We start from the raw sequence: 15,612 nt of genomic DNA, 5'->3' as shown, positions 1-15,612 counted from the left end.
AGACCACACTCTTGTTTCAATTTTATAAGTTAGACATAGAGAGAAGAGTGTTCCAATGTGGGGGCGCTCTTTCAATCAGTACCATACATCACTTAGAGAGGGAGTGCCTTGGGCATTATGTAGAGACTTCATGGGATTTCCATTCAGGAGCGAGAAGAAGAAATTTCATTGGCAATATGAGAGGATATATGGGAGAATGTGAAGAAAATCTCAATATGAAATAAAGCACAAGCTATGCAATTGAAGATCCTACACAGGGCCCATATGGCACAAGAGAGGTTAGCAAAGTTTAAGAGAAGATCTTCTCCAGGATGTCCCAAATGTAAAATTAGCATTGACACTCTACCACATTGCTTTTTGTCCTGTTACAAGATTTGTGGATACTAGCGTGCCATAATGAATGAGCTGGAGAAGATCCTGGAAATTGAAGTTAAGGCAGACCCAGTATCCCTTCTTTTGGGACTGCTGAGTCTGCCCTCTCTGGGTGAACATGGAAAGAGGTTATTTAACATTCTTACATACTGTGCAAGGAAGAATATTCCAATGAACTGGATCTCAGAGAAGCCCCCTGGGCTTATCGCGTGGCACAGACTCGTGATGGAGCATGTCCCCCAAGACTATCTTACAAATACGGTGTACCACAGAACAGAGCAATTTTATAAGACGTGGTGACCCTTTCTAAATTACACAGTTGAGGATCTATCGGTGATACAGATTTTAGCCTGTAAACAGCCGTAGGGCCTGGGTTTGGCGGTATGGGGACCTGGGGGGGGGGGGCTTAGTAAATCGGGTATAATAATATCATAACTATTGCTCCAATAGACGGGAGCTTCAGTGGATGCGCGGTGAATGGAGGAATGTAATAAAATGTAATTTAATTTAACTTCATTCAATTTGATTTTAATTTAACTTGAGTTAAGAAAGTATGAGACAATTGTATCCTGTAGAGTAGTAAGTAGGTTATTGTTAGTATTATTGTAATATAATAATGTTGTATTATCCTATTTTTCTGTATCTTTGTATTTTTAGAATTTGTTTTTGTAAAAGAATAAAAGTTTTTTCAATAAAAATATAAATTTAAAAAAAATCATGCTTTGAGCATCCACCCTATCAAGACCTCTTGAGATTTTTAATGTTTTAATCAGATCACCTCTTCTTTTAAACTGTAATGGATATGACCTATCCAAACTCTCCTCAAAGTATCACCCTCATACTAGGAATCAGTTGAGAAAACATTGTCTGAATTGCTTCTAAACACAATTAATTCCTTTCTCAAATAAAGGAAATCAAATCTGTACATAGTCTTCCAGATGTGATCCCACTTATACAACTTTGGAAAACATGGGTTTCGCAATAAACAACACTCAATGTGTCTTCCTAATTATTTGTTGTGCCAGCATATTAACCTTTTGTGTTAATGCAGCAGGACACTCAGGTCCCACTGTACTATAATTACTACAGTGGTTCTGAAATCTCACCCCTTTTGAAGAATATGCTACTTTTCTATTACTCCTGCTGAAGTGGACAAACTCACATTTTCCCACATTATACTCCATCTGCCAAATAACTTGCCCACTCACTTAATCTATCTATATTTCTTTGCAGACTCGTTATAGTTTCCTCAAACCATACATTCCTATTTTCATGCCAATAACTAATTTAGCAATTATACATGCTGTTCTCTTCTTCAAAGGGCTTAATCTTCAGTCAATTCAATTCACTCCATATGATATTAAGAAATGACTGAGCCCATTGGATAAGTCAAGGGATACAGGTCCTGGCAATATCCCTGCTATAGTGTTCCAGAATAGTCACATCTACATCAAACTATTTGAGTACAACTATAACACAGGCACCTTAGCAGATAAAGTGGAAAAATACTTTAAGGTACCTCGCACAGAAACAAAAACACAGGACAAGTTCAATCTGACCTATAACCATTTCAACAGCGTACTCACATCAAAGTGATGAGAAGTGCTATCAACAGTGTGATCGAGTGGCATTTACTCAAGATAACCTGTGCTCAGATACTCAATTTGGATTCTACCTGCATTTTTACACTCAGTCCTAAATACAACTTTGATGCAAACATGGCCAACAGAGCTGAATTGTTGAAACAAGATGAGAGTTATTGCCATCAAAGCAAACTTTGACCGAGTGTAGCATCAAGGAATCTTTATCAAGTCGAAGTCAGTTCAAATTGGAGGAAAACTTTACATTGGATGGGGTCAAACTTAGCTTAAAGTCAAATAGGTTTGATTGCCCATCATCTCAGCCCAGATCATAGGTGCAGGAGTTCCTCAAAATGACATCCAAGGCCCAAACTTCTTCAGCTACTTCATAATGGTCTTTCTTTCATCATTGAATCAGAGATAAGGATTTTTACTGATTGCATTGTATTGAGACCTATTCACAGTGTTTCAGATAATGATTCAGTCTATGCCTGCATCCAAAGAAATCTGAACCTCCTTTAGATTTGGGTTCATAACTGGTGATCCAACGAGAGAGTACAAACAAAGCATTATCACTGTCAAATCCTTCATCATGAACATCCCAGGTTGCAGGGGGAATTGGGTCACCACTGACTAGAAACTTGACTAGGTAAAACAATACTGTAGCTACAAGTCAGAGTTTGGATTTTCTGCAGTGACTGACTCAGAGCCTGACTTCCACCACCAAAAAGGAAGAAGTCAAGGCGTGATGAATCATTCTCTATTTTCCTGGAAGAGTGCAGATCTAATAATACTTAAGGACAAGAATGCCCAATTGATTTGCACCCACCTCCATCACTGCCTCCATAACCATCATAATATGGCTGCAATGTTTACCACCTAGCAGATGCACTGAGGCAAACAGCTAAGGTTAACTTGCCAAGATTTTCCAAATCCAGAGCCTACCACCTGGAAGGGTGCAGCCAGAAGGCTCACAGAACACCATTTACAAATTGCACTTATCTGTGGAAAATAAATTTAAAAAATATATACCTGTCAGATTTTTTGTTTTTCATCTGTCTGGCACTTCGTTGTTTGGAGGTTTCAGTCTTTGTTCGTCTGGTTTCTTTTTTGCAATTTTCTTTACAGCTCTCAGTTTCACTCTCAGAGGTATAATCAATATCTCGCTTTGCTTTTACTGCATTCGAAGAAGTTGGAAGCTTAAAAATTAAGAAATCTAGCATGAGTACATTTCCCCTATTAGGTCAGTCTGCACAAAATATTGATTGCTGAAAGCCAATTTAAATAGAATTAGGCTTAATAGCCATGCAGCTCTTTATAGTAAAAAAAAATTCAGGTCACAGTGAAATCAATATGAACATAATGATTTATCATCAGTGATGTAAAACCTGAGGAATACTTGCCAAGAATGATAATGTTGGAATACTGCACGTCCCCTACACTGATTGCGACAGTATTGTTTTTATCTAGTGTACAAAAATGTCTATGTTTTAATCCTATTTCAAAATATCCAGCCCCATTAAATCTGCAAATCTCTCCTTACCAATATCTGGGGGCTAGTGCCAAAATTAGGATAGCTGTCTCAAAGATGAGTCAAGCAACGGCCTGACATCGTCATACTCATGGAATCATACCTTACAGAGAACTTCCCATATATCATCATAACAATTTCTGTATATGTCCTGTACCAGCGGTAGGACAGCTCAGCAGGTGTGGCAGCACCACGTAAAAACAGTCAGTGGGGGTTTGCCCTGAGAGTTCTCAACATTGACTCTGGACGCCATGATGCTTCATGGCATCAAGTCAAATACTGGCAAGGAAACCTCCTGCTGATTACCATTTAGCATTCTATCTTGACTGATGACTTTGTACTCCTCCATATTAAACAACACTTGGAGGAAGCACTGAGGATGGCAAGAGTGCAAAACGTACTCAGGAGAGTTCAACGTTCACCACCAAGAATAGCTGGTTAGCAGTGTTATTGATTGAACTGGTCAGGTCGAAAAAGATATTGCTGTTAAATTGGGTCTGCAGCAAGTGATAAAAGAACTAACAAGAGGAAAAGCATGCTTGATTTCTTCCTCACTAATCTGCCTATCACAAATGTCCATGACAGTATCAGTAATAGTGACTGCTGCTCAATCCTTGTTGAAGACAAACGCCTTCCTTCATACTGATAATACTTACGTCATGTGTAGCAAATTTCTGTGTTAACGAGGATAAGCTCCAACACATCTCCTCCACTTTCTGCACCTCTGCACTTGAATGCAATACGGACAGAACCCTTCCTGGTCCTCACATTCCACCATACCAATCGCTGGATACAACGCGTCATCTTCCACCATTTCCACCAGTATATATCTCCCTCCCCATCTCTAACCAGCATTCTGCAGAGACCATTCCCTCTGCAACGCCCTTGTTAGGTCCACCCTCCCCCAACCAATCCACCCTCCACCTTTGCCTTACCACCGTAGGAGGTGTAAAACCTGCGCCTACATCTCCCCCCTCAACTCCATCCATGCCCCAAATGATCCTTCCACATCTGGCAGAGGTTTTCCTGTACATCCAAATATCTTATCTACTGTGTCTGTTGCTCTCGACGTGGTCTCCTCTATATTGCGAGACAGGACGCCAACTTGTGGAACATTCCAGGGACACACACACCAAACAATCCCACCCCACTTTGGTCGACAGCTTCAAATCCTCCTCCCAATCTGCCAAGGACATGCAAGTCCTGGGCTTCCTCCACTGCCAAATCCCAGCTACCTGATGCCTGGAGGAAGAACGCCTCATCTTCCACCGAGGGACCCTCCAAGTACATGGCATCAATGTTGATTTCACCAGTTTCCTCATCTGACATCCCTCCACCTAATCCTAGATTCATCCCTCCAACCTGGCACCACCGTCTTGAACCTCTCCCACCTGTCCATCTTCCTTCCCACCTATCTGATCCACCCTATCACCATCACTCCCCACATGCATCCAACTATCGCCTTTCGAGCTACCTTCCCACCCCCCCCGCACCTGATCCTCTTCTTATTTATCTCACAGCCCCTTTGGGCCCACCCCACATTCCTAATGAAGGGCTTATGCCCAAAATGTCCAGTCTCCTACTGCTCAGATGCTGCCTGACCAGCTGTGCTTTTCCAACACCACACTTTTTGATTCTGATCTCCAGCATTTGCAGTACTCATTTTCACCTAGATTTCAAATAGATCGAGCAACTTAAGACTGGGAATCCATGAGGCAATATGGGCCATCAAAAGTATCAGAATCGCACTCAAACACAATCTGCAATCTCATGGCTTGGCATATCCCCAACTCTACTGCAACCACCAAGCCAGGGGAATTGACCTGGTCCTTTGAAGACTGCAGAATTGCATACCAGGAGCAGCGTAAGGCATTTATAATAGTGAGGTGTGAATCTCGGGAAATCACAAAATAGGACTACGAACATGCCAAACAGTTGTCACAAAGCTAGTCTTTTTTTGCTAAAAGCTGTTCCTAGGCTCAAGGATACTCTGTCCTTGATTTTCTTCAGAGGGGTAATAAACCAGGCTGAACCCCGTCAGTCTGGTTTGGTACAGAGATTAAAGAGTATGGAGAGACCTTTTTGTTTCTATGTAAACAGATGAGACTTTAGGCTAAAGTAGTCATGTTTTAGAAGTGATCTGTATAATGAAAGGGGAGTGGTCAGCTCTCTCAGTGAGCTGAGCAGTTTAATTCAGTCCAGTACTAGTTGGGAATTCAACAGTGAGCTGTGTGGAAACTCCCTCTTCTGCCATTCTAACTTCAGCCTGTAAGCATCTGACCCATTTTTGTACTGTGTTTTAAAGGGGATTTTTTTTATTGGGACTGCTATGTATATTCGGAACAGCATACTTAAGTCTATTTTAGATAGACAGAGTTCTGTCGGGGTTCTTTATTCTGTTCTTCATGTTCATTGTGTAATTTTGTGAATAAATTTTTTGCCCGTTTTAAACCTGGTAGTCAACCTTGCTAATTTAATCCAGGTACTTTTCACTGTATAATTAACGAAACAAATTGAAAAGTTATGGTCTGGGCTGCCGGCATAAGGATGTTTTGAGTGGTCTAGCCTAGTCCATAACAGATTGGGGGCTCTTTGTGGGATTTAAAACAGCGAATGGTAAGTGCTTTATTTCGGATGTTGGTTTGGTTGGGTAGACAGAGCTTGGGATAGGAATGGCTCTTTCAGTCGCCAAAAGTTTTCTTTATGTGGATGCGGTGACTTTGGAAGTTTTGCAAAAAGTGAATATAACCAGGCTGCAGGAATTAGTAGGAAAGCTGGAATTGGAACTGCCTGCTTATGTGAGGAAAGGAGAGATAATTACAGCAGTAACTCAGCATTTAAATGTGCTGGAGAAACCATCAAAATCTACAGAGATGGCAAGAATTCAATTGCAAAGGAAGCAGCTTGAGTTAGAGGTGAGAGACAAGGAAAGGGCAGCAGAAATGAAACAGTTTGAGTTATGGTTAAAAGCAGAAGAGAGGGAAAAAGAGCAGTAGAACAGAAATAAGAGAGAGAAGCAGAAGAGAGGGAAAAAGACAGAGCAGAGAAAGAAAAACAGGGAGCTTTTTAATTTCAAAAACTGACAAAAAAAAGCTTAAAAGGCTGGAGATAAAGGCTGAAGGTAACCTTAGCAAGCAAGTTGTGCGAACTCGAATATAGAGCAGAAAGTTAAAGCAGCAAGGTTAGCACCTTAAGTGGCTGATGATTTTGAGCTGGTTCATAAAACTCGGCTTGGCTTCCAGAATCAATTTCAGTCAATGAGGGATAGATTGGGGCAAAGGGAAAGGTAAATCTCAATGAAGATCATAAAGATAACTTACCACAGGATAAAAAAGAAACCCTTGAGGGGGACAAAGAAGAAGTTAAAAAGCTCCAGTGTTTTCATGGTAATAAAGTGGGCCACACAAAATCAGTGTTGGTGGGCTAGGAGAAAGCCAGATTTAGGAAAACCAGACAGGCCTGGAAGTTTTATTGGACTAGTAACAAAAAGCACAAAAGGAGTTAGACAACTGCCTCAGAATATACAAGATGATCAGAGGTTGATTAAGGAGGAGGTGCCAGATCTGCTTAAAAAATATACATGGAAGGGTAAAGTTTATTCATATCAGCCAGGAGCAGTAGGTAAGGAGGTTACAATATTAGGGGACACAGGATCCTCTCAGCTGGTAATGTTGAACAATAAGGAGATATGTACTCCTGAGGGACTATTGCCAGAAAAGGTACTGGTAACAGGAATTCATGGTGAGACAAAAAGCGCTCAATTATGTAAAGTGAGGTTAGAGAGTCCAGAGAAGAGTGGAGAATTTGTGGTAGGAGTACTTGACAAACTCTCAGATCCAGGAATACAGTTTGTCCTCGTAAATGATATAGCTGAAATAACAGATAGGCGTGCTGTCTACTTTAGTTGAAAAGCCAGGGGAGACGCAGGCAACTGAAGACAGGAAGAATGTTTTTCCAGGAATTTTCCCCGTTTGTGTGGTCACAAGATCAGAAGCACAAGATGAAACAGAAGGGATCAAAAGGCATTTACAGAGAAGGAAAGTGAACACGTTACTACTTAACAAATGATTCCTTAATGAGAAAATGGAGACCAAAACACATTCAAGCAGATGAGAAATGGGCAGATATTCAACAAATTGTTTTACTAGTAGGGTATAGAAAGGAAGTGCTGACAGTGGCGCGAGAGCTACCACTTGGAGGTGATTTACGGGTGAGTAAAACACAGGCTAAAATACAAAGATATTTTTACTGGCCTGCACTACACAAGGACGTAGTTGAATTTTACCAGACATGTCATACATGTCAGCTAATCGGAAAAGCACAGGCAGTAATAAAACCTGCACCTTTAAGACCTATTCCAGCATTAATCATATTTCATAAACTTGACTGAGTTTTTTGAAGAAGTAACAAAGAGGATTGATGAGGGCAGAGCGGTAGATATGATCCATATGGGCTTCAGTAAGGCGTTCGACATGGTTCCCCATGGGAGACTGATTAGCAAGGTTAAATCTCACGGAATACAGGGAGAACTAGCCATTTGGATACAGAACTGGCTCAAAGGTAGAAGACAGAGGATGGTGGTGGAGGGTTGTTTCTCAGACTGGGGGCCTGTGACCAGTGGAGTGATCTACTGGGTCCTCTACTTTTTGTCATTTACATAAATGATTTGGATGCGAGCGTAAGAAGTACAGTTAGTAAGTTTGCTGATGACAACAAAATTGGAGGTGTAGTGGACAGCGAAGAAAGTTACCTCAGATTACAACAGGATCTTGACCAGATGGGCCAATGGGCTGAGAAGTGGCAGATGGAGTTTAATTCAGATAAATGCGAGGTATTGCATTTTGGGAAAGCAAATCTTAGCAGGATTTATACACTTAATGGTAGGGAGTGTTGCAGAACAAAGAGACCTTGGAGTGCAGGTTCATAGCTCCTTGAAAGTGGAGTTGCAGGTAAATAGGATAGTGAAGAATGCATTTGGCATGCTTTCCTTTATTGGTCAGAGTATTGAGTACAGGAGTTGGGAAGTCATTTGGCGGCTGTACAGGACATTGGTTAGGCCAATGTTGGAATATTGCGTGCAATTCTGGTCTCCTCCCTATCGGAAAGTTGTTGTGAAACTTGAAAGGGTTCAGAAAAGAGTTACAAGGATGTTGCCAGGGTTGGAGGATTTGAGCTATAGGGAGAGCTGAACAGGCTGAGGCTGTTTTCCCTGGAGCGGCGGAGGGTGAGGACTGATCTTATAGAGGTTTACAAAATTATGAGGGGCATGGATAAGTCTTTTCCCTAGGGTCAGGGAGTCCAGAACTAGAAGGCATAGGTTTAGGGTGAGGGGTGAAAGATATAAAAGAGACATAAGGGCAACATTTTCACACAGAGGGTGGTACATGTATGGAATGAGCTGCCAGAGGAAGTGGTGGAGGCTGGTACAATTGCAACATTTAAGAGGCATTTGGATGTGTATATGAATAGGAAGGGGTTGGAGGGATATGGGCCGGGTGCTGGCAGGTGGTACTAGATTGGATTGGGATATCTGGTCGGCATGGACGGGTTGGACTGAAGGGTCTGTTTCCATGCTATGCATCTCTACAACTCTATCTGAGGAACCTTTTACACAAGTCTTGATTGATTGCATATGTCCCATACCTCAAACAAAAAGTGCGAATAAGTATTTATCAATAATAATGGATGTGTCGACTAGATTTCCAGATGCAATCCCTATAAGCAACATCACAGCAAAAAGGGTTGTAGTAGAATTACTTAAATTTTTTTAAACTAGAGATGGACTGCCAATAGTGATCCAGTCAGATCAAGGATCAAACATCAGATCTAAACTATTCAAAGAGGTTATGGATAACTTGGAATAAACAATGCAAATCTACAGCGTACTATCCGGAATCGCAGGGAACGCTAGAGAGATGGCATCAAACACTAAAGACCATGTTGCAGGATAATGGTCAGGATTATCCAGATGATTGGGACAACGGAGTTCCGTTTTGCGATTTTGTGATCAGAGATGCACCGAAGGAATCGACTAAATTCAGTCCGCTTGAATTATTTTTTGGGCATGAAGTAAGAGGACCGTTAAAACTGATTAAGGAGAAATTAATATGTCAGAATTCAGAGACTACCCATTTGGACTATGTGTCAAATTTTACAGAACAACTAAACAGAGCTGAAGAGTTGGCTAGACAGCATTTAGAAGTATCACAGCATACAATGAAACAGGAAGAGGATTTAAAAAAAATCACAATTTTGCAACTGGGGATAAAGTATTGGTGTTACTTCCAGTAATAGGTGAACCCTTAAAAGAAAGGGTTAGTGGACCTTATCAAATCAAGAGGAAATTGAATGAGGTGAACTACTTGATAAGGACTCCAGACAGGAAGAAATCTCACAGAGTGTGTCATGTGAATATGCTCAAAAGTATTTTGATAAGGAAGGAAAGCAAGAGGAGACGATGTTAATTATCACAGCACAGAAGGAAGAACCAAGTTCAGAGGATTCTGAATTGGACATTCCTCAAACCAAATTGAACATTGAGGAAGTTGTCAAGAATTGGGATAAATTTATGAGGTACCTTCCACAAGAAAATCGAAATTACCTGAAAGAGTTATAACTATCACATGGGGAGATATGCGAAAATAAGCTGGGAAATACTAACCTAATTGTGCATGATATAGATATAGGAGATGCTGTTTCCAATAAGCAACATCCTTACAGGCATAACCCTCTAAAGTTGGCACAGGCTCATAAGGAGATAGAGTGGATGCTCCAAGATGGCATAAGCAAAGTGAGTTACAGTGACTGGAGCTCACCCATAGTCATGGGGCCAAAGTCCAGATGGTACTCAACGGTTATGCATGGACCATCTCAAAGTCAACACCATTACAAAGAGTGATGCATATCCAATTTCACGGTTGGAGGGCTCTGTCGAAAAAGTGGGACTAGCAACTTTCATTTCTAAGTTGGACTTGCTCAGAGGCTACTGGCAAGTACCTCTGTCAGAGAGAACAAAGGCAAATTGACTATATCAGTTCAAATTCTGGATTAGTGATGCTGGAAGAGCACAGCAGTTCAGGCAGCATCCAAGGAGCAGCGAAATCGACGTTTCGGGCAAAAGCGCATCTTCAGTCATTGTTTTTACCCCTTATATGAGTTCAAAGTCATGCCATTTGGTATGAAAAACGCTCCAGCCACATTTCAGAGACAGACTAATAAGGTCAATGCCTGATTACCCAACTGTGTGGTGTACACGGATGACCTGGTGATTTTTAGTCACTCATGGAAGGAACATTTACAGCATTAATTGGACTTGTTCGATCGACTTCGGAAGGCAGGCTTGGTGGTAACCTGAGCTAAAAATGCATTTGCCAAAGGCCAAATCACCGTTCTGAGTCATGTTATTGGACATGGACAAATGGCCCCACAAGATGCAAAAACAAAAGTAAATGGGGAATTTCCCACACCAACCATCAACGGAAAAAAGCAGTACTGCGGTTCCTGGGTTTGAGTGACTTTTACCGAAAGTTTATGCCAAACAACTCACTGAATTGTTAAAAAAGGGCAAAAGCTTTAGTGAACAGCCTAAAAGCTGTGTAAACTACTGCCCCAGTAATAGCCACACTTGATTACACAAAGCCTTTCAAGGTGGCCATCGATGCCAGTAATGTGGGTGTTAGTGCAGTACTCCTGCAGGAGGATGACAAAGGGATAGAAAAACCCATCGGGTATTTTTCCAGGAAGGCAAATGTTCATCAACAGAAATAATTAACAGGCGAGAAAGAGACTTTAAGCTTGGTGTTGACCTTACAACATTTCAATGTCGATATTACCAGCAATGCATCTGAGACAATCGCATACAGTGATCATAACCCATTGACATTTGTGGAAAAAGTTAAGGACAAAAATGCCAGACTGTTTAGATGGAGCTTGTTGTTGCAGCCATTCAATTTGACAATTGTACATGTGACAGGTTGCAAAAATGTGATTGCCGATGCGAGACTCGACTGACGACATGGAGGCGTTCGGTGGTGGGTATACTGCAGCCTGAATTTGCTTGTGGTTGTGCATGTTTGAAATGTTTATAGCTAGTATAGTGTATATGTGTGTTTTGACTACTAACCGAGTTTTTGAAGGGTTAAAAATGAAGCCATCTTTTTGTATTGATGGTTCTTTTTTTAAGGTGGCGGGGGGGGGAAGGTGTCACAAAGCTAGTCCCTTTTTTTTCCTAAAAGTTGTTCCTTGGCTCAAGGATACTCCGTCCTTAACTTTTTTTCAGAGGGGTAATAAAACAGGTCGCCCTCCGATCAGTCTAGTTTGGTACAGAGATTAAAGGGTATGGAGAGGCCTTTTTGTTTATATGTAAACAGATGAGACTTCAGGCCAAAGTAGTCAGGTTTTAGAAGTGACTTGTGTAAAGGGGAGTGGTCAGCTCTCTCGCTCAGCTTAATTCAGTCCAGTACTGGTTGGGAGTTCAACAGTGAGCTGTGTGGAAACTCTCTCTTCTGTCCTTCTAACTTCAGCCTGTAAGCATCTGACCCATTTTTGTACTGTGTTTTAAAGGGGGTTTGTTTATTGGGGCTGTTGCGTATATTTGGAACAGCATACTTAAGTCTAGTTTGGATAGACTGAGTTTTGTAGGGGTTCTTTATTCTGCTCTTCGTGTTTCATTGTGTAATTTTGTGAAAAAAATTTTTGTCTGTCTTAAACCTGGTAGTCAACCTCGCCAACTTAATCTGGGTAATTTTCACTGTACACTTACTGAAACAAATTGCAAAGTTATGGTCTGGGCTGCCTACTTAAGAATGTTTTGAGTCATCTGGCCTAGTCCATGACACAGCATAAACAGCAAATGATAACCAGAACTAAGTGATTCCACAAGCAGATTAGATCTAAGCTCTGCAGTCTTTCCACATCTAGTCATGAAGAGACGCCATAACTATCCTCATCCTCAATGATGGGAAATCCTAGCACACCAGTGCAAAATATAAGGTTGAAGCATTTGCAACAATCTTCAGCCAGTAGGGCAGTGTGGATAATCCATCTCAGCCTCTTCCAGAGCTCCCCAGCATCACAAATGCCATCCTTCAGCCAATTAGACTGATATGTAGAAATGGTTGATGCACTCGACACTGCAAAAGCTATGGGCCGTGACGACATTCTGGCAATAATGCTGAAGACTTGTACTCCAGAACTTGCAGCATACCCAGCCAAGCTGTTACAAAGGGCAGCAAAACTAGCATCTCCTAGACAACATAGAAAATTGCCTAGGTATGTCCTGTACACAAAAGGGCAAATTACCGTTCCATCAGTCCACTCTCGATCATCAGTAAAGTGATGGAAGACATCACCAACGGTGCTATCAAGCAAAACCTGTTTAGCAATAACCTGCTCAGTGATACTCAGTTTGGATTCTGCTAAGGCCACTCAACTCCTGACCTTTTACCGTCTTGGTTCAAACATGAACAAAGGAGCTGAATTCCAAGGATAGCCCTTGTTATCAAGACTGCATTTGACAGTGTGGCATCAAGGAACCCAACAAAACTGGAGCCAATGAGAATCGGGGGTAACTTTGTTTGTTGAATCATACCTAGCATGTAGGAAGGTGATTGTGGTTGCTTGAGGTCAGTCATCTCAGCTCCAGGATATCCCTGCAGGAGTTCAGTGTAGTGTCCTAGGCCCAACCAGCTTCAGCTGCTTCATTAGTGACCTTTCATCCATTGTAAGGTCAGAAGTAGGAATATTCACTGCTGATTTTACACAGTTCTGCATGATTCACAACCTCTCAGATAGTGAAGCAATCCATGTCAAAACACAACAAGGCTGGATACTGTCCAGCTCTTTAGCTGAGAAGTGGCAAGTAACATTCACATCACTTAATGACCATCTCTAATAATATGCAATCTATTCACTGCTCTTTGACATTCAATGGTGTTATCGTCAATGAATGCCCCACTATCAATATTCCAGAGATTACCATTGACCAGAAACTGGAATCTCTGTAAAATTACATTGGCCACAAGAGCAGGTCAGAGATATACTGCAGCAAGTAACCACCTCCTGACTCCCTGAAGCCTGTACCCATTTACAAGGCACGTGTCAGGATTGTGATGTAATACTCCTCCATTGTCTGGATGAGTACAGCTCCAACAGCACAGAAGAACTTTGACACCGTCCCGTGACAAAGCAGCCCACTTGATTGTCACCATATCCACAAGCATCCACTCTCTCCACTACCCATGTTTAGCAGCAGGTGGGGTATATTATCTATAGGAAGCAATGCAAAAATACAAAGATCCTTAGATAGCATATTCCAAAGCCAGGACCAATTCCATCTGGAAGGTTAAAGGCAGCTGATACATGAGATACCAACACCTGCAAGTTCCCCTCACCATTGTGACTTGGAAATATATTGCCATTCCTTCACTGCCACTTAGTCGAAGTCCTGGAATTCCATCCCTAGTAGCATTTTGGGTCTATCTATAGCTCATGGACCACGGTGGTTTAAGAAGGCAGCTCTCCACCACCTTCTCAAGAGCAACTAGGGAATAGCAAGCACAATAAATGCTGGCCTAACCACAGATGCCCACATACCAGGAATGAATGGAAAAAAAGTCCCTTGTTAAGAGCTTCTATGTAAACAGTGACGTTTGACTTAAACTATTGTTAAATGGGTCACAGGATCTTCTGGCAACAATGTATGACAGAGACCCAAACACATGGGACTAGATTGGGTTGGGATATCTGGTCGGCATGGACGAGTTGGACCGAAGGATCTGTTTCTGTGCTGCACATCTCTATGACTCTCAGAGAAATTTAAACTTCTGGTAAACTGAAAGAAATGACAAATCAAAATGTCATGTTTACATGCTTTAACTGTACCAAAAACTGTGGATTAAGCACAACTTTCTTTTGTAGGCAACTTATACTTTAAATGATAGAATGAAACAGCTCCCTCGTAGTTATCATGGCTTGCAACAACAACTGTAATTCTGTGGCCAAACAGTTCACAGTTTGTCCCAGCTACTAATGGGTTGCTTCCTTTTAACTTTCCGAGATGGGCAACTTCTAATCCAAAAAGTATTCTCACTGTTGTACTATAGATTTCCTCCTCTGGCTAGATGAACCTTCCATTAACTCTTCATCAGCTTGGTCTTCAGTTATAGCTCAAGCTGCTACTGAATGCGTGGCAAACAAGAGTCAGTACTTATATTGCTTCAGGTGCATACCTGACTGTTTTGCAGACTGGCTGTCTACCACTCAATTGGCTGTAGAACACTCAAGACAAACGTGCAATTCCAGTACAAGATATTCCTGGGTTTATTGGGAAGCCTGTAATCTGATATCAAAATGACTTTATCTTCTCCAAAGCTGATTAGTTATCTTTGATCCCAACTTCCATTCATCTTTAAAGTAAAGGATAATTTACAGCAAAACTGCTTACAACCTGATACCTACAGCATCTTTCTGGGTGCAGGGTCTATGCATTGTGGAGTAGAAATGGCTATCATTGATCGAAGTGTAAGCACCTTATATTTTCCTCTCAAAAAACTACACAGAGTGATCTGCAATTATAAAACTACCCACTCAGATAAACTCCACCTTAGATCATACGAATCCCAGCATCTACCTTATGTTCAAATTTTAAAAAACTTTTTTTAAGCAAAGATAGCAGTTAAAAGCCAGCTATACGGCTGTGGCATACAGGTGTGCATAGGCTCGACCAGATAGGGCTCGAAGTCAGTGAATCAGATGGTTATTTACAACAATTGGCTAATTTCACAATCATTATTAATGAAGCCAGCATTTCATTCCAGATTGGTTAATGAGTGGAAGTTAAATTCCCTCAGCTGCTGTTGTAAGATTTGATTGCCACTGTCTCCAAAGTGCTTTGAGATGTCCAGTGTGTGCACTACAACCTTTAACAAATCTATCAAATGATAACAAACAGATAATCTGTTGGCTGTTTCTAGTTCAGTAATGTTAATGTTATGCTATACCATTGTAGACTTGTCTTCACATAATTGAGAAAGAGCACTTACACCTATCAAGTTGTATACGTGAACATTTTAAAAGTGTTGCTGCATCTCTCAAAGAATCATATCTGATACTGCATTTTGAAAATAAAAT

General features: G+C 41.3%; 1 protein-coding gene across 3 annotated transcripts in view; it reads right to left on the bottom strand.

Annotated features, from left to right (window-relative positions):
- Positions 1-15,612, bottom strand: part of lrrcc1 (leucine rich repeat and coiled-coil centrosomal protein 1) — a 200,518-nt gene that overhangs the window by 103,733 nt on the left and 81,173 nt on the right. For all 3 annotated transcript variants that reach the window (XM_043688159.2, XM_087986500.1, XM_043688160.2), the window contains one exon: positions 2,985-3,151. In XM_043688159.2, coding sequence (XP_043544094.2) covers positions 2,985-3,151 — 167 coding nt within the window. The remainder of the gene's footprint in view (positions 1-2,984; positions 3,152-15,612) is intronic.

The sequence above is a fragment of the Chiloscyllium plagiosum genome, unplaced genomic scaffold (genome assembly GCF_037043375.1).
Source record: "Chiloscyllium plagiosum isolate Xiang-an unplaced genomic scaffold, Cpla_swu_hap1 HiC_scaffold_4, whole genome shotgun sequence".
In the NCBI taxonomy this organism is placed as follows: Eukaryota; Metazoa; Chordata; class Chondrichthyes; order Orectolobiformes; family Hemiscylliidae; genus Chiloscyllium; species Chiloscyllium plagiosum.
This window is presented reverse-complemented; position numbering and strand designations above follow the sequence as displayed.